The sequence below is a fragment of the Glandiceps talaboti genome, chromosome 18 (genome assembly GCF_964340395.1).
Source record: "Glandiceps talaboti chromosome 18, keGlaTala1.1, whole genome shotgun sequence".
Lineage (NCBI taxonomy): Eukaryota > Metazoa > Hemichordata > Enteropneusta > Spengelidae > Glandiceps > Glandiceps talaboti.
This window is the reverse complement of record NC_135566.1, coordinates 10,766,017-10,785,860: the sequence shown is the minus strand read 5'-3', so window position 1 is coordinate 10,785,860 and position 19,844 is coordinate 10,766,017. Positions and strand designations below refer to the sequence as shown.

Below are 19,844 nucleotides of genomic sequence, written 5' to 3'. Positions count from 1 at the left end.
GTACGTACGTACGTACATACGTACATACATACATACATACATACATACATACATACATACATAGAATGCACATACATACATATCTGTGGGCATACACTAATTGTTTGAAAGACAAAATTTTATTACAAACTAATGTTGAGGATTGTTTGATGTAGCTCTGAAAAAATAGGGGGGGGGGGGGAATTCTTGATAAAATGTTCAACAATACATCTAAAATATTCTGTGTAAGATGAGCCATCATAGCCTGGTAGTGTATATTTGCTACTTCCCCATTCCCCTTGCTACAAGATGGTCAACCTCAAAACCATGTTCAAAATGTATCAACAGTTGAAGTTCTACTGCTTTAATAATTATATGACTGTACACAGTGTAAGTCTGTCCAATAAGATTTTTAAATGTGTCAACCCATCCCTATTCATGTAAGATCTTGGTTTTCATGTGTAAAGTCCATTCTTACACAAATACTGGTATTAGGAATTCGTTGTAAACCAACTCTTCCTCTGCAAGTCAGAATGAAGCTGCATGTTTTCTTAATTCAGAAGCTAGCAATCCCAAATGATGCTATCACTGCATTTGTTCTTGACTGAACAACAGTGTTCACATTTCCAGTCAGAGTCACTATATCTTCAAGGTCTGAATATTCTGTTCATATTAGTCTTGGTCGTCGTCAACTTCATCTTTTTCTAAGTCTGGTATTTCCCTAGGTTCTAGATCCTCTCCGTATTGTATTGCATTGTCTATGTTTCCCAACAAGTCACTGACTGACTCTTCATCTGTTCTATCCAGGGGTTGAAACCTTACAAGGCTGTAGTCAGATATCTGTAGAAAGGGTAGAGACAAAAGGAGTAATGTGAACTTGTTGTAGCTGCAGTCTAAGGTGTTCAAACAGTTTCAACTCCTTTTTACTACAATTGACTCTTTCTGATACAACATTCTCTTTTGACTATTCAAAGATTGTATAGCCTTCAGTCTTGAAATTGCTCTCCCTCTTGGAAGGTCAACCATCTTGCAAATTCTCAGTACCTAAAATAGAATATTACTCCCTAGGCACATCAGAAAAATAATGAACATTCGATTTCTTCGTCGATGCCATAACTTCCACTTCACACGCATTAGTATAGGTGCACGTGAGAATAAGTCAACCTTCTTGTTCTATTTTGACCCTCTAACATGACGTAAAATGCTATTGCAGGTACTCAGAATGCTCAAGAAAACAACAAGTCTTCATTGCAGACACAACACCCACTGACATAAACATCTAAGTGATTTCATTTACACTAATAACCATATGTAGATTACTGAAACTCAAATTGAGATGATTGACATACCACAGTGGCAATGGCTTGATTTAGTTTCTGATATTTCTTGCCAAAATTATCTGCCTCTTCCAGCAACAATTCTGGTTCTGGGTCCAGGTATTTTTCTTCAACATCTTTCTTGGCCTTAGCACTGAGTAAGTCCATCTTTGTCATGACATTGACATGTGGGATTTCTAAATTCACCATCGCAGATAGTGCTGATAAAATACCTTTGTGGAGAAAACAATGGGGAAAGGGAGATTAGACCACGCCCATAAAGGCTTATCTGTCAGTCTGATGTTCAACATGATTGTCAAAACTTGCATGAGTTGAAGCTATGTGTACAGTAAGTGATTATGAAAGAGAAAAGAATTTAATAAACATACCTGAGAAAAATTTAGAAGTTTCAACCAGAAACTGTGCATCAATTAAGAAAACCCCACATATTCTGAAATCCCAATGTTGAAGTTGATCTACTAATTGACGCATCACTGGTAAATGAGTGTAGAGCTCTATCTGACCTGAGAAGAGAAAATATTTAAATAAAGTGATAAATATATGCAAAACATCTCATTAATATGCATACATTATATCTAATTTAAGTATTTGTAGATACTCAAACTGTTGGTACATCACTGTTAATGAGTATGCAGTTCTATCTGACATGAGAAGAAGTACAGTATACACATACATAGATAAATATATGCAAAGCACCTCATTAAAATGCATAAAATAATTCAAGTATTTGTAGCTTCTTCAGTTGTTGCTACATCATTGGTAGATGAGTGTACAGTTTTATCTGAACTGAGAAGAGACAGATCATTGATAAATAAATATAGAAATGTATGCAAGACATCTCATTAATATGTATATATGCATATCTAATTCAAGTATTTGTAGCTACTCCAATTGTTTCTACATCACTCGTAAATGAGTGGACAATTCTACTAAAGAATACAAATAGAATATTGGCAATGCTCTGGAACCCATGTAACAAGGGGGGGGGGGTCTTGTAAAATCTGCATAGATTATAACATAAAATACTTTTGAAATTCTTGGAATGTGAATAGTAGATTTTACCTGGGCAATCAAAAATAATGTAATCATCTTCCATTTGCCCCAACTGTTCTTCCAACCAATCAAAGTTTTGTGCAAAGTACCTACAATAAAACCACAAAATTTCTTCATTCAGGAGCCTCATCACATTGAGTCAAAGATGCATCAAACACTTACATCAACAATGGTGTCCGGTTGAATGAAGAAAAATATTCGAGAATAGAATAATTATACCTGTGCAAGCTTAATTTGAGAAAAACTGGGAAGAGTAATAGTAATTCTGAATTTTGAACTCAAATTTCAAGATACAAATGTAAATGTATATATGTGTATTGTTTTGACATAGAACAAACAGGGTATAAATCCTATATTTCATGTTTGAATGCATACAACTTGGCTAGCATGTGGTGTATCGTAATATTGTCAACTTAAAATAATGATAACATTGATTTACTATCATTTCAATATGCCATCAACTACTGCATTATCACATACCGGTAATTATATATAATCTCCCGGTATTCCGAGCGAGTACGACGTCATCAAGGACAAATGATTCCCCTAATGTCGGCTGTATCCCTCCGAGCCAATAGGTGAAGAGGGGTACAGACATTAGGGGAATCATAAGTCCGAGAATATGAGGGTCTATGTCATGAATATAATAATAGCATGTAATAAGAGTGGTATTGGACTACTTCAATGGTTGTATTCTTCACTGAGGTTCAGTTTTACAGTGTCTAAATACCCTTCAGATGTCAGTTGTGACAAAACGCAAAGAACGCTGACAGTAAAGTCTCTGTGGCAGTACTCCCATGACAGTTGTGCTTGGTTGATAAAAAGACGTAAACATAGCAACATGAAACATGCGAAAAGTGCTTTTTACAGCTTGTGTAGAAGTACTTACTCCATACAAAATATCAAACCACCATTTGGTCCAAATCGTAATGATTCATCCTCCATTACATCGTCTAACTGGATCAATTCTCTAATATCTAAAAAGACAGGATTTTTTTCCATAAAAATCTGATCTGATATTACAACTTCTGTTAAAACGTATTAAGTTATTATGCCAGGAATGTGCTATCCACAAACTAAGATAGACACAAACTAAAACTACTGTTGGTGTGTGTGTAAGTGCTGCTCTGATTGGCTGCATTTCTATATGTACACCTGTACTGTAGTAATATTTAAATTGACCGCTTTAGTCTGTAACTTTATGTAGAGGCTGGAAGCCGTCTCTGTATAGTTTTGTTTATGCTCAGAGTCTTGCAATGATAATCATGATGTGAACAAACTACTGTTGTGGACTATATCAGCATACAATAATCATAATCTAAACAAGAACAATAAAGTCTTATTTTCACCAAGGCTAATAAGGCTAATAATACATCCATGTCAACACAGACATTTAAACTTTTGATACACTACACACATTTGATATTTAGTGAAAACAAAAATACCGCCAATGGCGTTGTAGCACAACTGTAGTTTTTAAAAATGTTTATCCATATGCTAGTCTATGCTAACAATAGGTGTTTATTTGCTGAATAACTATCCAGTTGCCTATCCAACCATGTAGTTATCTTTACGATAAATGCTATCATTTGACTGTTGCTATGGGCATGGTCATGTTGTTAGATATATTTGCATACATTTGTGTATGTTTTTGTTCACTTGTGTATGAATTCCTGATATTGTCTTTGCAATATACGTGATCATTTGGCTGTTGCTATGGGCGTGGTCTTGTTGCTAGGAAAATTTACATACATTTTTTGAATGTTTATTCAATTGTCTATTAAACCTTGTTGTTATCTTTGTGAAATACACCACCGTTTGGCTGTTGCTATGGGCGTGGTCATGGTTACTAGGGTATTTGCATACATTTTTTGAATGTTAATTCATCTGTCTTTCTATTCCTGTTGTTATCTTTGCAATATACGTGATTATTTGGCTGTTGTTATGGGCGTGGTCTTGTTGCTATGCAAATTTACATACATTTTTTGGATGTTTATTCAATTATCTATTAAACCCTGTTGTTATCTTTGTGAAATACACCACCGTTTGGCTGTTGCTATGGGCGTGGTCATGGTTGCTAGGGTATTTGCATACATTTGTTGAATGTTTACTCACTTGCTTACCAGATGATGTTGTTATTTGACCAAAATATACTGCCATTTGGTTGTTGCTAAGGGCGTGGTCATGGTCGCTAGGGCCAATTTTGTCAAAATGTTTTTAAGAAAATCTGCAGAATAACAGTTTCAGAAACATCTCGCCAAGTTTCAGACTAATTGACCAAGTACTTTTTGAGATATAAGTTTTTGACCAAAAATGAACATTTTTACACCTAATTTGCATATCACTCATGGAATCATGGTAAGCTTAACATTTCTTCGTCCATACATCCCTAGATACATTCCCATTAAATTTCAGCCCAATCTGCTCAGTAGTTTTAGAATTATAGATTTTTAACCAAAAAGACACATTTTTAGCCCTAATTTGCATATCACTGATGGAATCATCCCGTCATGAACAAATCTTACTTTACACCACCTTAAGAATGTTCCCACCAAATTTCGCACCAATCTGCCCAGTAGTTTCTGAGTTTAAGTTTTTTGACCAAAAATCACATTTTTTGACCCAAATCACACACCTGTGATGCGATCATTTTGATTTGAACAATTTCCCAACTAGACACCCAAAGTAATGGACCCACCAAATATCGTGGCAATCGGTTCAGCGGTTTTTGACTTTAAGTTGTTTACACACACACACACATCCACACACACACACACACAGACAGACAGACGCCAGGCGATCCCTATAGCACTACTGAACAAGTTCAGTTGTGCTAAAAAATAAAGACTAAAGTTCAAATATATTTCTATTGATACAAGCTTATCTGCGTAGATTACTGTATGTTGATAAAGTAACCTATGCAGATAAACTTGCATCAATAGAAATATATTTGAACTTGGCATTCACCTTAATATTTGCCAGCCATTACTGATAAGATAGACTGGTAAGATGGTAATCCCATAACCTACACTCTACACACACTTGCCAAATTATACCCAAAAACCTTCCATTTCTCAATCAACCTGAAAATGTGTATTTAACTGAAAGTAAAAACTTACCTGCCAAAGGAGGATACTCAAAATATTCAGCTGCTGGGTCTAAGTTGATGACATGTGCTGCACGTTTTATTGTCTCACAATGTTGTAATATAGTGGTACAGTAAGTTGACTGAAAAACATCCAAACAAATAATATTTAGGTAAACAACACATTTTCCTGAGTTTGTTCCATTCCATTTATCATAACAAATATCAGAGAAAATGTTGTTAAATCATAAAATAAAGTGCAAGGGTAAACATAGGCTACAATTTTCCATACACACAACATGTACAAAGACTGCATATCTGCTGTGTTACATGTACATGTAGTAGTTACTACTTTTGGGATTTGCTTGCAATTGAACACTCAATAAAAAACAGGTTGCAGTTATAGCAAAAGATTACTAAAAGTAAATGTGACAAACTATTCAAATATACCATATTTGGGCATTGTTATGTAACTACCTCCAATAAACACAAACTTATTATTGGACAGAATGCTGTGATTGATTAACAAAGACATGATGTTAATGATTGTACGTGTTGGTGGCTTTGTTTGAATTTGAAATATCATCTGAGGACCTCAATGAGTTATATGTAGATGCAAGAAGACATTCAAAGCCACGGATAGCATCTAAACTACCATAAAGCTCAGACCTGGCACTAAAGGTAACATTGCTATCATTGTTATAATTCCATGACAACATGCATTGCCACAGACACTGGAATCAATTTATATGATAATTTTTTTAACTGTAGCATAAAAACTATACAATTACAATTGTTACTAATACAAAACAATCTTTTTGAATACAGATTGATTCTAGTGCCTGTGTGAATTGTCATCATCATCATCATCATCATCATCATCATCCATCCATCACCATCATCATCATCATCATCATCATCATCATCATCATCATCATCATCATAACCCTGTTATAATTAAAAACTACAAGAAATGCATTCAAGGGTAGCAAGTCGAAGACATAATCATCGTTATGACAGCCCAAAACATCAAGTGACCGTACCCTAAGGTCCCTTCAACCATAACTCTAGTCTCACATGTCTCAGCTCAAGGGTCTATGAACTAACGAAACGACTTGCAACCCGGTAATGATGTGTCAACTATGCGAATTTAAACTATCGTATTGGCGTCCAATTCTTACCTTGCCACTGCCGGCAGGTCCCATCACAAGGTGAGCATAGCGAGGCATATTTGTAGACTTATTCTCAATGTATGTTATATGAACGATGTACGATGCATCACGAGTTACATGTAAACTTTACTTTGTTTATAAAGAATGGAGTTTGACTTCGTGCACTAACGCGATACGGGTTCTGATGTTATTCGTAATGCTGTTTTCCAAAGCGATGATATACAAACTGATCCGAACTCCTATGCCAAGACTACACTCGTGCTAAGTTTAAATAGATGAAGATACTATAATATGCTGACAAATGTAAATCGCAACATGAGATCACCGCACCGTCACTCCAACAATCTGCATGATGGAGGCAGCCATTTTATTTGATGACGTCATTATAGCCGCCCAACTTGTTGTGAAATGTTCAAAAATACGTCGACAGTGAAACATGTAAAAATATTCGTTTTGCAAATACGAACATGCGAAAGATTTCTTACCATTCGCTTGACATGCCGATAAACGCCGAAACATGTTCGCACATCATGACTTATTACATGTAAGTGAATAGATGTGTAGCTAGGGTATCCGTTCGTCACGTGACCACACCTCGAAACTCTTCATTCGTTACTTCCTGTTTGGCACCACCACGAAAAAGAATCCTAAAATGCCGGTAAGTGAAATAATGATCCACTACCACAGGTGACTGGCTTTAATTGAGGTATAACACTGTCCCGTTAGAACACATATTTTTTAATTTGTGAGAAATTCTGACGATTTAATTGACAATGTAGTGTGTCACTTTTCATGTTACCATTTCACACCCACTTCCTCGTCTATACACTACAGTAGCATTGTGTGAACAGAAAAGGATACAATTTACTATTGAACGTCTCCCTGTTGTTGCTCAGAGAACGTGTATTATTACCTCCCAACCCGTTAGTTCACATGCCTCGAACAGATACATGGCCCTAGATATAGATGGACATAACAATTATGTCATTTAATTAATGACTAACAAATTATAAGTATTATGTAACTTTGGTTTTGAATATATAAGCCACTTCTCCCTTTACTTGCAGGCCTACCATTCGTCATATACTGCAGACCTCACTATTGGTAATATGGCTTTAGTGCCATTGAATACCCGCTTCAGAGGACCAGCACCAAAAAGTGAGTTATTCCTCTATAAAGTTTGGATATAGACCATAGAATATGAACATTTCTAAGAGATGCGGTTTGGTTGGTTGGTTGGTTGGTTACACAGGCCACAGAGTTGAACAGGAAACAATGAATGAATTATTCATGTGAAGAAGTAGTCTCAGTTACCTAAACTCTTGCCACTGGGGGCTCTGCCTACGATACCACCCCAAGCGAGAGTCTGGGGAAACAAGATTTCAACTCCCCCAAACACAGGAAGTAGCCTTTTAGAGCAGTGCATCATAGGGAATACTTCACATCCAGCATTGCAGGTTGAATGATTTGAGTACCTTCACTACAGATTATCACTTCTCAAGCGACTGATGTATGTAAATTACAACAAAAAGGTGTTGTAAGCCCATTGTTTATGCTTGGAAGAAATGTACTGTCTGACTTCCATAGCGGGGTAGTTGGAATCTCGTTTTCCCAGACTGTTGGTGGTCTCCTAGGCAGAGCTCCCCCCCCCCCCCCCCATGGGCGAGAGGCTGGGTAACCAAGACTAGTAAAGAAGAGACAGAATCAAATTATGCATACTGTGTAAAATAGAAAATAGTAGAAATAAGAAACCATAAATAAGTAAAGTAAGGCATTTTCTGTCACAGTTTAATCAGGTGGTATAGTTTTACTTCTGTAGGACTGGTCTAGTTTTTTATACACATTACCATGACTATGATCATCCCCACCGTACAGTCAAACTGGTTACTCTAGCACAACATTTTGGTATTACCCACCACCACCACAGCAATAGTTTAGTGGTATTGGAGTGTTGATATAAACGTGGTGACGTTATCGTGTCCCTACATGATTTAGTCAAACAGGGCCATACTAATTGAAGATAAATGAGCAACTGTCGGCATGAAGTAACCAATTACAACTGCCTGTTAGTCTGTGCTGGATAACTACTCACATAGCCTTTCTCCACCAGGAGATTTAGCTAGATTTTTGGTGAAATGTGTTAGTTTGACTATACGTGGAGAGGATAGTGATCATAGAAAATGTTGACAAGTATCGGACTAGATTAGAAGACGACAATATGATCAAAATTAAGTATAGTGATAATTTCTTATGTATCATATAATACTCACTTTGAAATTTTGTTGCCATTTTAATTCCTAGCTGAAGAGAGTGACATTATTGATGAAGCCATTCATTTCTTCAAGGCCAATGTATTCTTCAAAAATTATGAAGTTAAGGTAAGATTTCCTTTTCCTTCACTCAGTGCAGAAGGAGAAGGGCAATAAGCTCATATACTTTCAGTAACTTCTGACAGACTGATCCATATTAATTAACATTGGGAAAAGAGCCACACTGCTAAAAAAATATGTGAATGATACTATGTTTTTCCCTATGGCTAAAATATTTCGAAGAAAATCTCTCTGATAGGAAAACATGATGCTACTATAAAGTGAAAGGAAAGGAATGTAAAGTGTCATCTGTGTAGGGATGTCTACTTTAGTAGCATAGCTGATAATGTATATCATGGTATAGGGGTAAAAAGTTAAAAGCTGGATCAATAGATGTATAGGGGAATGGACAGCTTGTGAGAAAAACATATACATGGTGTTTTTAATCAAATTCCATATTCATGGTAACAGATAAGGAAGCTATGGTGACTTTCGTGTTGTTTTTCTGATGCAGTTTGAAAACTTATCATATATTTTGTTTTCAGAGTGAGGCTGACAGAACACTAATCTACATCACTCTTTATATCACAGAGTGTTTGAAAAAATTGCAAAGAGTAAGTGTTTTGTTTGTTTCTTATGAATCATGAAATTTAAAGCTACCTACTTTAATCTATTTTAAATTGTGATTCTAGACTTTACTTTGTGGTGGATTTGGATATTTTAGCATGAACAAATATTCAAGGCAAGATGTATGTAGTGTTATGCAAATTTGAGTAGTGGGGTAAATGGATTGTTTTAGACAAACACGGCTGTCAATCGGTCAAAATTGAGGACATGAAACAAAATGGCATGTATATGCAGTGTCTTTGCTAAGGTGTGGGAACCCCGGTAACAGATAGGTAAAATTTGGTAAAACTGGCATAGTTCCCATACTCCTCTGAAAGATTCAGGCATCTCTTCCTCTTATATAATGTGCTCTCTCTGGGGTAATGGGTGATTACATAAGTGGACCAATGGCTGGACCTTTCAGACTATTCCCATACATGTACATTGTAATATAATTTTGATGGGAAGCCCTGGTAAAATGATTGGGGAACTCAAGTAAGTTTTACCAGCTTTGCCACCCTTAAAAACCCCACCCATGTCTACTGTAATATGTCACCTTTGTGCCAGGTTGAATGAATTAGCATAATGTATGTGAACACAATTTTTGGTCAAAGGCTGTACACCGAATTCATTTCAGTAATAGATGATTGTCAGTATTTATGCTACAACGTTATCGGTTTTAATTTTAAAAGTGACACCACTGTTTACTTCCCAGATATATCTACCATGTAGAATGCATAATTAACTTCTGTCATTCAAAATAAAATACTGAGACAATTTGACTTTCATGTTGTGTTACCTTAAAGTTAAACCAAGAAGGTGTCTCGGTTAACATCTTTGTCTTTCTTTTTCCAGTGTCAATCTAAGAATGCTGGTCAAAAGGAAATGCACACCCTAGCAATTGCAAAATGGGACATGCCTGGAGAACCTAATTTTCCATTAAATGCTATGTATGTGAAACCAAATGGAAGAAATGAAGAAGGTAAGATATACTTTATTATGCAAGAAAAACAAGATGGCCATGACAACAAAGTGCAGAGGAGTTGTAGGCGAGACCTCTTGTCCCGTTGCATAACTGATGGCTTTCAGTTTTAGAGTTCAAACATTTGAGTTTGATATATAGAATGAAATCTTAATACCCACTACGATTGATTTACTTTCTTGGATGTGACAAGTCATATTCATTGAAGTATTTTACCACTTGTTTTCATGTCTTGGCATATGTATTTTGTCTGAGCAAAACTAGCACCTACAGAAAAAATACATCAAATTTATTAAGAGTCAGTTGGTGAAAATACAGTGAAGTCTAATTTAGTACCCTACTTTCATTTAGTTAGTGGATATTTGGTTTTAGAGTGTCTTGGAACAAGTCTAAAGGAAGGCATGCCTCAACTTTGAATTTCATCATTTTAATTTGTACAGATTCAATGAGGGCATATCTACAGCAAATTCGTCAAGAGACCGGTCTACGAATATGTGACAAAGTCTTTGACCCTACCACTGATAAACCAACAAAGGTATGTATAAGTTTAATGTAAATGCTGCCATCAATGTTTTGGTCAAAACCTACCGGTTCTATATGGAGTCATGAAGGCTGAATGGTTTGAGTGGCCGGCTTGGAAACTGCAGGTTGCAGGCTCGAGCCCCATCCATGCCATTTGTTTCTGAGTGGCTAAAGTCCTTGGGCAAGATTTGAACCATGACTGTGCCTTCAGTCAACCCAGCTGTATAATTGGGGACCTGGTAGGATAGAGGTTACAATGTGAATGCTTTAATCTTATGCGCTTATAAAGGCTACAATGGATTGTATGCTCTCCAGGGAGTTGAGGAAGTATAAAGGGTTGTTGTGCCACTATAGATCCGAGCCAGGGGTAATCATTGTAAAGTGCTTTGGGTGGGAAAGCAGTATATAAGAACCAACATTATTATTATGAGTATATCAGGAATATTGCAGAAGTCCTGAAGAAAATTGCAATATCTGTAGTATGATATAATTTCACTTTTTTTTGTATTTGAAAAAAAAAAAAGATATTAATTTAACACAGAATGATAAGTTACAATGGAAATATGCCCCAAACAAGCATAGACAGCAGACTCTGCACTGTCTATGGTAAAATTTGTCAATGGATGTGTTCATGGAGTAATTCTGTATCTTGCACCAAACTGACTGATTTGTTGATCCAGAAGCTGATATTTCATATTAGGATTATTGTGTGTGTGTGTGTGTGTGTGTGTGTGTGTGTGTGTGTGTGTGTGTGTGTGTGTGTGTGTGTGTGTGTCTGTGTCTGTGTCTGTGTGTCTGTGTCTGTGTGTGTCTGTGTCTGTGTCAGTGTCTGTGTCTGTGTCAGTGTCTCTGTCTGTGTCAGTGTCAGTGTCTGTGTCAGTGTCTCTGTCTGTGTCAGTGTCTGTGTGTCTGTGTCTGTCTGTGTCTCTGTCTGTGTCTCTGTGTCTGTGTCTGTGTGTGGTCTGACATCAGAGGCCAAAGAGGACCTAACTGTTCGAATTGAACTATTTAACTATATAACTTGTATTGTCTTTTTTTCAGTGGTGGATGTGCTTTGTGAAGAGGAAATTTATGGACAAGAGTCTGTCAGCTTTTGGACAGTGAAATTGAAAATTTGTACTCACTTAAGGATACACAGGCTCCAGGGTTAACCAATACCTGACTATCATGGCATCCCTAATGATCAGCTCAAGTTAGACATAAGAACTGCAAATTTATATATACTTTGAATCTGAACAGTTATTCCAAAATCGGCTCTTTTCATTTCATTGATCAGAAATTTTAAAATTGATCACAATGGAGTTATGTATCAAGACCTTTTAAAGTCACAAAATAAGTTTTGTAGTATAGCCATAGTATTCATTTGGTGAACTCATACACATTTATAGTTTAACATTATTTTAGGGAACTGGTTCAGTGTAGATGTGCTAATTTCAACACAGAATTCTAAGCAAGTACATCAACTTTACAGAGGTGATATCTTATGAATTGTCAATACTTTGACAACCTGTACAACAATATCCTAGATTGTAATCACAATGTTTTCTATCTTTGCAGAAAAAGTGTATAAATCAGTGATATAATGCATGATTTAAAGACAGGATACAGCTATAGAACTTTCACCACTGACTCTGAAAACATAAAAAGACCTTGTCATTTTGCAAATAAAGATTTAAAACATTGAAAAAGGGAAAATGGTTGTAAAAATGGATGAATATTGGTAAAATACTTTGTTTTGTTGTATAATGAGCAAATTAGTGTCTTGCATATGAATTCTCATGAGGGTGGGGAGGTTCTTGATGTAAATGAGTGGACCTATCTTTCTGTTTGTTGAAAACAGCTCCTTGTACCAAACTTTCTATCTATGCATGAAATCAAGTTAGGACAGGTAGGTGAACATTTCTCAGTAAACTTTATTTGGTTTATAAACTTGGTACTTGTAATGTGCATATTACAAAATTGTTATGGATGAAAATCAAATAAAGCATACCAGTAGTTTGATAATGTACTAGTAATTGTTATTTGTTGTGAGTTTCGCCTATTGCGCCTGTTGATTGCTGCCCTTGTTACTTTTCGTCTTCGCACATAGCTGACAGACCAAGTAACTCCACTCGAATCACTCTCAAATCTTATGTCCGACTCAATTTCTGTATTAGACTGTATTAAAGATACGTCGTGACGTTTCGCCCTCACCGGCCTCCTCTCTAGGGGTTGCCTGATGTTTGAGGGGGCCCTGTCACGGTGTACCTTACAGACTACTTCTGGGATCGCCACTTGAACCTTAGGGAATTAGCTCAGACTACACACAGTTTGTGTTTAAAGGTCTACACTGGAAACCAAGGCAAGCACCTAGCAAGTGCCTCGTCCATTGACTTCCCCCGAAGCCAAGTACCCCCTGCTGCCAGTCCCAAGTGTACTTTATTGTGACGTCCTTAAAGTCTAAATTTACATAATTAATGCAATCCATATTAAAGTCCACAGGAGGCGTTAACATGCCCTAAAAAGTATTCTCAAAACATTGATGAATGATCACTATAAATCCTAGCTATTGATGAAATACAGACTGTCGTCTCATGTACTCGAGTACGCTACGAATCTTGTGGTCTGAATCCGATATCATTGAGACAGTCTGTTGACCTTTCAGTCAAACTAGGACATGCGATGTTGTTAAAATATTGAATTTATTGAAAATATGAATATGTCATTTGTGACACTCTTGCGCCTGCCCTTTGTGTGATGTGTGAACCAGTAAGGACACGTTTGTGTTTACCGAAGTAAATTACATAAATAAATAAATTAGTTTCTCCCAAATTTCCCACTTGGTGAAAAGGTTGCCTGAATCAGTCGTGAATCGGGGGAAAAGATTTACCATAGTGTTCACTAACTGAAAGATCACAAAATGTAAACTCAGGAGAAAATCCCACGCGACTGACGATGAAACTCAACGTGGTTTCGAAACAGCTGTAACACTTCAGCACGAGACTATCTAAGCATGGCTGGTTATATATCTATATATTTGATTGACTATCAAAATATTACGCACCCCTAAATGCATGCGTAAGATATAGTGATCCACCCTTTAAACCCTTGCACGAAAAATAGTGACCCATCCCCTAAAAACACTAGCCCGCCCTCTGTAATTGCTGTCTAGTCCCGTATGATACAATAAGGCCTGGGCATTTCGTGTTGACCGAGGGAGGGGGCGGGCGGTGGCTATATATGAATTTATGATTATTACGAAAGTGTAGTTGAAGTTGGAAGTCGTTTACATCACGCTATGTTGTTTTGTACCTTTTGAAATGACCTATACAACAAACTGCAATGGAAGCCGGGAGAGGGCGGGGTTATAGGGCAATACATCACACTAGTATACATCAACCATGTACACATGTTATCATTTTTTTTTTCAGATCTCCAATCTGATAAGTACGTAACCCATAGATGGCAGACATGTCAAGGTTATGTCATATCACGTGTGGTGAATGTTTTCGTCGCATATCCATGTAAAAGCATGAGTTTGAACTGTATGTTTCATTTGAGATGAGAAGAAGATACCAGCTGTTGCAATTGTAACTTGCATATCTACCAAACTAATACTCATTGTACAGAGGCAAAATAGGAAATGGTTGTATTTGCCGATTTCGTAGCTGGACTTGTTGCAGGTACGTACATGTACAAAGCTTTCGCTCCGGACACAGGCACTCGAATCAATCTGTATGATTGGGGGGGGGGGGGGTGTATAGTGAATAATAATGTCGAATACCTTCATACCTTCTCTTATTCACTATACATTTTTTTTAATCATTACATTGATTCGAGTGCCTGTGGCTCCGGGGCTTTCGTCCACCCGATGGCGTACAAAGATTAAGTGGTTTGTTATTGTAAAGTTGGTGTTGTGAGTAACTTCGTAGTAGAATTAGTAGAACGACTACACGTACATGTTTATGATAGATTATGTCCTTACATGGAAGACCATGTGTGGTGATGTGTTGCAATATCCAATACTAGTAAAACACATTTGTATTCGTAAAAATTCAATAACAATGACTACTGTAATGGAATACCAATAAGTTTTGACAAATAAAAATAGACGTCGACGAATAGTAACATGTAATTCGATGCTGTGTCGAGAATGTACCTAAACATTTTATTTTTTTATATTGATAAGGCAGACAATTTCTACCACAGTGACAGAAGTATTCAGCCGTAAACACCCTTGTATACACACACACACACACACACACACACACACACACAAATATATATATATATATATATATATATATATATATATATATATATATATATATATATATATATATATATATATATATTCAATATTTATATATTAACTTAATTATTAACCATTTGATATACCCACGAATATGTACAACCGTATAAATATATTATTGATTTTTGAAAGTCTGAAGCAAATATTCGAATATTTCAAAAAGAAAATAATGGTAAACTTTGTTATCCGTACTTTCTTCTCTTTATATTCACAGGAAGTGGGGGCGTGATGGTTGGCTATCCATTGGATATTATCAAGGTATAAACGAAGTTGTCTAGGGTTTACCCTCGACGTGTCTCGAGAGGGAGGGGATGGGCTTAACTTTGTTTGCTCAGTATATATGCTCTTTGTATTCAATACTGTAGTTTAGTGTTATATATATATATATATATATATATACGTACGTACGTAAAAATGAAAGAAAACGAATCTGCAATTGATTTACTCTACGGTCCTTTTCACCAAAACAACCATCAGGTGTATGGGTGAGCGGGTGACCTCGCTGACTGTGTGTACAGTGCGAGGGTGTGTGTGTAGTCAGGTGGGTCATTAACGGCTAGGTATATATATATATATATATATATATATATATATATATATATATATATATATATATATATATATATATATATATATATATATATATATATATATATATATATATATATATATATATATATATATATATATATATATATATATATATATATATATATATACATATACTCGGTGAGTATCAATCTGCTAAGACAGTGCTCTATACCGCAGTGGCGAGAGCGTAATAGTTTTGGTAGTTCTGGAACTCTTTCTTGGTTATAACTCAGAGTTTCGCATTCACGCATAGTGCGGTGATCATTTGACAAAAGTCATGAAGTACGTCAACATCTCCTGACGAGTGATTTACTCACGAAACAGGCTTGTAGAGACAAAAAACCCGACTTTATTTTCTTCTACCCTCAACATATACTCCGCTCTGCGTGCAGACGTATCGAGCACTGTACTACGGATAAATCTTACCACTGTTTTCCTATATATATATATATATATATACATATATATATATATATATATATATATATATATATATATATATATATATATATATATATATATATATATATATATATATATATATATTATGTCATGTCAAATAAAATATACTATACTATGCTCGTGATAGCAAGACTGCATAGTAGTATCTGCACCATGTTGGCATACAATAATGCTGTAATATCATCACAGGAAATCAACAATCCACGAATATCTACTGATGTTTTGTATTTAAATAGCTAAATCCAAGTTAGATTCTCTCACAGCCTCGGGAACATCGCTAGCAGAAAGTGATTGTTTTGTATGTATCGATATATACCACATACTTGTACTCAATCTTATAAAATCATATTACTGTGCGCCCTCATCGACTGCATAGGACTAACCATTCGTTGATATGTTATTGCGACGTTCTGGCGGCTGTGGGAAACTAAATCCTTGTAGAAACGATGGATGTATTATACACGACATTCTTCTGTGGAAAGGGAATTTGTGGTAACCTCGTGATCATAGCAGGTTAACAATTTTTTAATATGCATATTAGATGTAAGCAACTATATGAACCGATTAATGTAACAATTGGTGAAGACGTCCCCACGATGGTGAGAAGAAAACTACTTCAAGACATAATGACCTCATTGATTATGGACATGCAAATTAGCTAATATGATTTTTACAAGACCTCAAAACCACAAGACAGATTAATGTGTGATATTTGGTAGTGTTGTGTCCAGATGTTTTTAGATGTAGCATTCTGATGATGGTTGTATATAAATGCCAATTGCTTGTATGCAAAAAAAATTAATAATTTTACAACAAAAACTACCATGTATTAAAATGGATCTGGAATTTAATACTATTTCTATTTTTTTATAGACAAGACTACAAACACAAAGTGTTGGTGCTGTAAAATATAATGGTATTCTGGACTGTGCAATAAAAATAATCAAACATGAAAGTGTAGGTACCACTGATCCATTTACCCTTCTTTCTTCCAGTGTAAAGGTGATAGAAAAAAATTGATCATTGTATGCATTGTGTTGCATTACGTATGTATTGCTGTCAAGACACTAGCCTTGAATCATTAGCTCCATTGGCATGTTCTGGCATGTATTCAAATACTGTGTCTCTGGATATGCCACGCGTTTGTATAATCGAAAATTGGTTCTCAGATGTTGGTATTGGTGTATCTACATTCCTTTTAGCTCCCTAAGGCGGAGCTTAAGAGCTACCGGGTATCTGTCTGTCTGTCTGTCTGTCTGTCTGTCTGTCTGTCTGTCTCTGTCTGTCTCTGTCTGTCTGTCTGTCTGTCCGTCCGTCCGTCCGTCCGTCTGTCTGTCTGTCTGTCTGTCTGTCTATCTAGCGTCTGTCTATATCATCAATATATTGTTCTCAAGAACTCCAGACTACTTACAAACATGCAGCAAAAACTATGCCCCAACACGTGTAAACTCATCAGCTTGTGCCCTTCAGCCTAATGTTGGCAAACCAGCCCAAGAGAGCACTTACACTTTACATCTGGTCTCAAATAACATTTTTGGTTCTTAACATTTTTCTTTAGTTTTTTGGCTTTTATAAAGGAATGGGATTTCCCATTGTATCAGCTTCCCTTCAAAGTGCCATCCTCTTTGGTGCATATGGCAATGTGCTTCGCCAGTTGTCTACATGGAGAGGTGAAGGGTCCGAGCAACCACCACGAAAGACAGATATATTCGTCGCCGGTTGGATAGCTGGTATAGTCCAGCTTACCATTGCTTGTCCAATAGAACTTGTGAAAATCAGATTACAGATGCAGACACATCGAAGAGGTATTTCCAGCTATTGATTAGCTTTAAAATAAGCGTAAATATATGAACAAACAACTTATACTACGTTCGCTTCACTCTATTGTATGCCGCCTGTAGCTGTAGTGTCTGTTTATTGAAAACACAATAGTTTAATATGTGTAAGTTATGACGATAAAGTGAGTATATAGTAAGTAGATTACTGTGAGTACCTTTAAGTATATACAGAAAAAAATATTTAAAAAACATATAAAGTCAGCTTGTGCCCCTTTAATAGTGACAGGCATCTCGGTTCTTTTCTTATTCAGGTAGCAGTATGGTTGGACAAGGCTCCACAACATACAAAGGCCCTATTCACTGCATTTCAACTATCTTCAAAAGCGAAGGAATCCGAGGTTGTTACAGGGGTTTAACACCATACATGATGCGTGAGGCGCCAGGAAATGCAATATACTTTCTCGCTTTCGATGTACTATGCAGAAAATTGACATTTGAAGGCCAGCAACGTCCAAGTACCTGGGCATTACTTTTAGCTGGAGGTTCTGCAGGGTCTATATACTGGGTTCTTATCACCCCACTTGATGTTATAAAAACTCGATACCAAGCAGACGGAGTAAAACATAAAAAATACCACAATATATGGCATTGTTTTGCAGACAGTTATAGGACTGGTGGAATCCGAGTTTTTTTCACAGGTGCCGCAATCAACTGTTTGCGAGGATTTCCAGTTAATGCAGTTGTCTTGAGTGGATATTCACTCATCTTAGGATTGCTTGGTGGTGATAGACAACAGTAGGGAAAATCTAAAAGCCACACATGAAAACTATGCAAATACGTAACGCTGTATGGGTGTATTTGTGTCAGCTGAAATCCAGATTTGTCAGTTAGTCAATGTTGTTAGTCGGTGTGAAAACCGTGCATTGGTACGTTGTCTTCACATTTGGAATCGATCATGTCTCTGATTATGAGTTTTACTTTTAGATTTCGACTAACGTCATTAACAGTTTAAGGAAACATTATTATATTATAATAATATCATAATGCTATAAGCAGTTTTCATACTACGGTGAGCAAATAGAATTATAGGGATATGGAACAAAGAGGTTGTGGTATGCAACTACAATGTCAAATATATTCAGGCATTGTCTATATGTTGACATGGTCTCTGTTATATTTATATCAGTTGTATTCAGTAATCCAAAACCGATCACATTCTACGTAGTTTGTAACATAACGGAATATTAAGACATATTATATAGTTTGAAATAAACCCTTTCCACAATGATGCAAGCCAGTAGCCTAGATAGTGTTTGTGCACTTGAGGTAGTGCGTGTACATGTGTGTTTATTAAAATCTTAAAAATACGCCCCTAAAATGTGAGTTGTTTAAGCCAAAAATATTAAAAGGCCAGATAATTTACAAGAAGGTGTGTATTGTATGACTTAGCATGTCTGCCGAATGATAATAACAAAATAGCACCTTTAAATTGTGAGATGAAATGAATCTGGTCACCAATCTTTCTTATTTATGCCATTATAGGTGAAATTGTGCAGTTATAAAAGCATAGGGTAGTAATTATTTTACGTTCTATTTCTTTTCTGAGAAGGCCATACAAAGTCCTGAGAATGTAAAGTTATTACATTTAAATATTGTGTCCTGCAGAACTGAAGGATC

The 19,844-nt window shown here is 36.2% G+C and overlaps 3 protein-coding genes across 3 annotated transcripts; 2 read left to right on the top strand and 1 right to left on the bottom strand.

Annotated features, from left to right (window-relative positions):
- Positions 1 to 196: 196 nt before the first annotated feature.
- Positions 197 to 6,956, bottom strand: LOC144449274 (GPN-loop GTPase 3-like). Its single transcript, XM_078139789.1, has 7 exons — positions 6,636 to 6,956; positions 5,489 to 5,597; positions 3,259 to 3,346; positions 2,379 to 2,458; positions 1,685 to 1,819; positions 1,329 to 1,528; positions 197 to 819 (listed from the first exon to the last, which is right to left on the bottom strand). Exons 1-7 carry the CDS (start codon positions 6,681 to 6,683, stop codon positions 652 to 654), a joined length of 828 nt encoding a protein of 275 aa, XP_077995915.1. The 5' UTR covers positions 6,684 to 6,956; the 3' UTR covers positions 197 to 651.
- A 259-nt stretch (positions 6,957 to 7,215) lies between these two features.
- Positions 7,216 to 13,040, top strand: LOC144448824 (actin-related protein 2/3 complex subunit 3-A-like). The gene is made up of 7 exons (XM_078139132.1): positions 7,216 to 7,284; positions 7,694 to 7,784; positions 8,928 to 9,004; positions 9,481 to 9,549; positions 10,397 to 10,523; positions 10,964 to 11,058; positions 12,087 to 13,040. The coding sequence occupies exons 1-7, from the start codon at positions 7,279 to 7,281 to the stop codon at positions 12,147 to 12,149; spliced, it is 528 nt and encodes a 175-aa protein (XP_077995258.1). The 5' UTR covers positions 7,216 to 7,278; the 3' UTR covers positions 12,150 to 13,040.
- Positions 13,041 to 14,667: 1,627 nt separating this feature from the next.
- LOC144449614 (solute carrier family 25 member 45-like) lies at positions 14,668 to 19,110 on the top strand. Its single transcript, XM_078140186.1, has 5 exons — positions 14,668 to 14,707; positions 15,551 to 15,594; positions 17,263 to 17,346; positions 17,948 to 18,194; positions 18,479 to 19,110. The coding sequence occupies exons 1-5, from the start codon at positions 14,668 to 14,670 to the stop codon at positions 18,964 to 18,966; spliced, it is 903 nt and encodes a 300-aa protein (XP_077996312.1). The 3' UTR covers positions 18,967 to 19,110.
- Positions 19,111 to 19,844: the final 734 nt, after the last annotated feature.

Coding starts and splice junctions, on each gene's coding strand:
- LOC144449274 (XM_078139789.1), bottom strand. CDS start 6,683: ATGCCTCGCTATGCTCACCTTGTGATGGGACCTGCCGGCAGTGGCAAG. Junction 3,347..5,488: donor TGAGTATCCTCCTTTGGCAG/GTAAGTTTTTAC, acceptor CTGTCTTTTTAG/ATATTAGAGAATTGATCCAG. Junction 1,820..2,378: donor CATTATTTTTGATTGCCCAG/GTAAAATCTACT, acceptor TTCTCTTCTCAG/GTCAGATAGAGCTCTACACT.
- LOC144448824 (XM_078139132.1), top strand. Junction 10,524..10,963: donor AAATGGAAGAAATGAAGAAG/GTAAGATATACT, acceptor TAATTTGTACAG/ATTCAATGAGGGCATATCTA. Junction 11,059..12,086: donor CCACTGATAAACCAACAAAG/GTATGTATAAGT, acceptor TCTTTTTTTCAG/TGGTGGATGTGCTTTGTGAA.
- LOC144449614 (XM_078140186.1), top strand. CDS start 14,668: ATGGTTGTATTTGCCGATTTCGTAGCTGGACTTGTTGCAG. Junction 14,708..15,550: donor CGTAGCTGGACTTGTTGCAG/GTACGTACATGT, acceptor TTATATTCACAG/GAAGTGGGGGCGTGATGGTT. Junction 17,347..17,947: donor AAATAATCAAACATGAAAGT/GTAGGTACCACT, acceptor ATTTTTCTTTAG/TTTTTTGGCTTTTATAAAGG.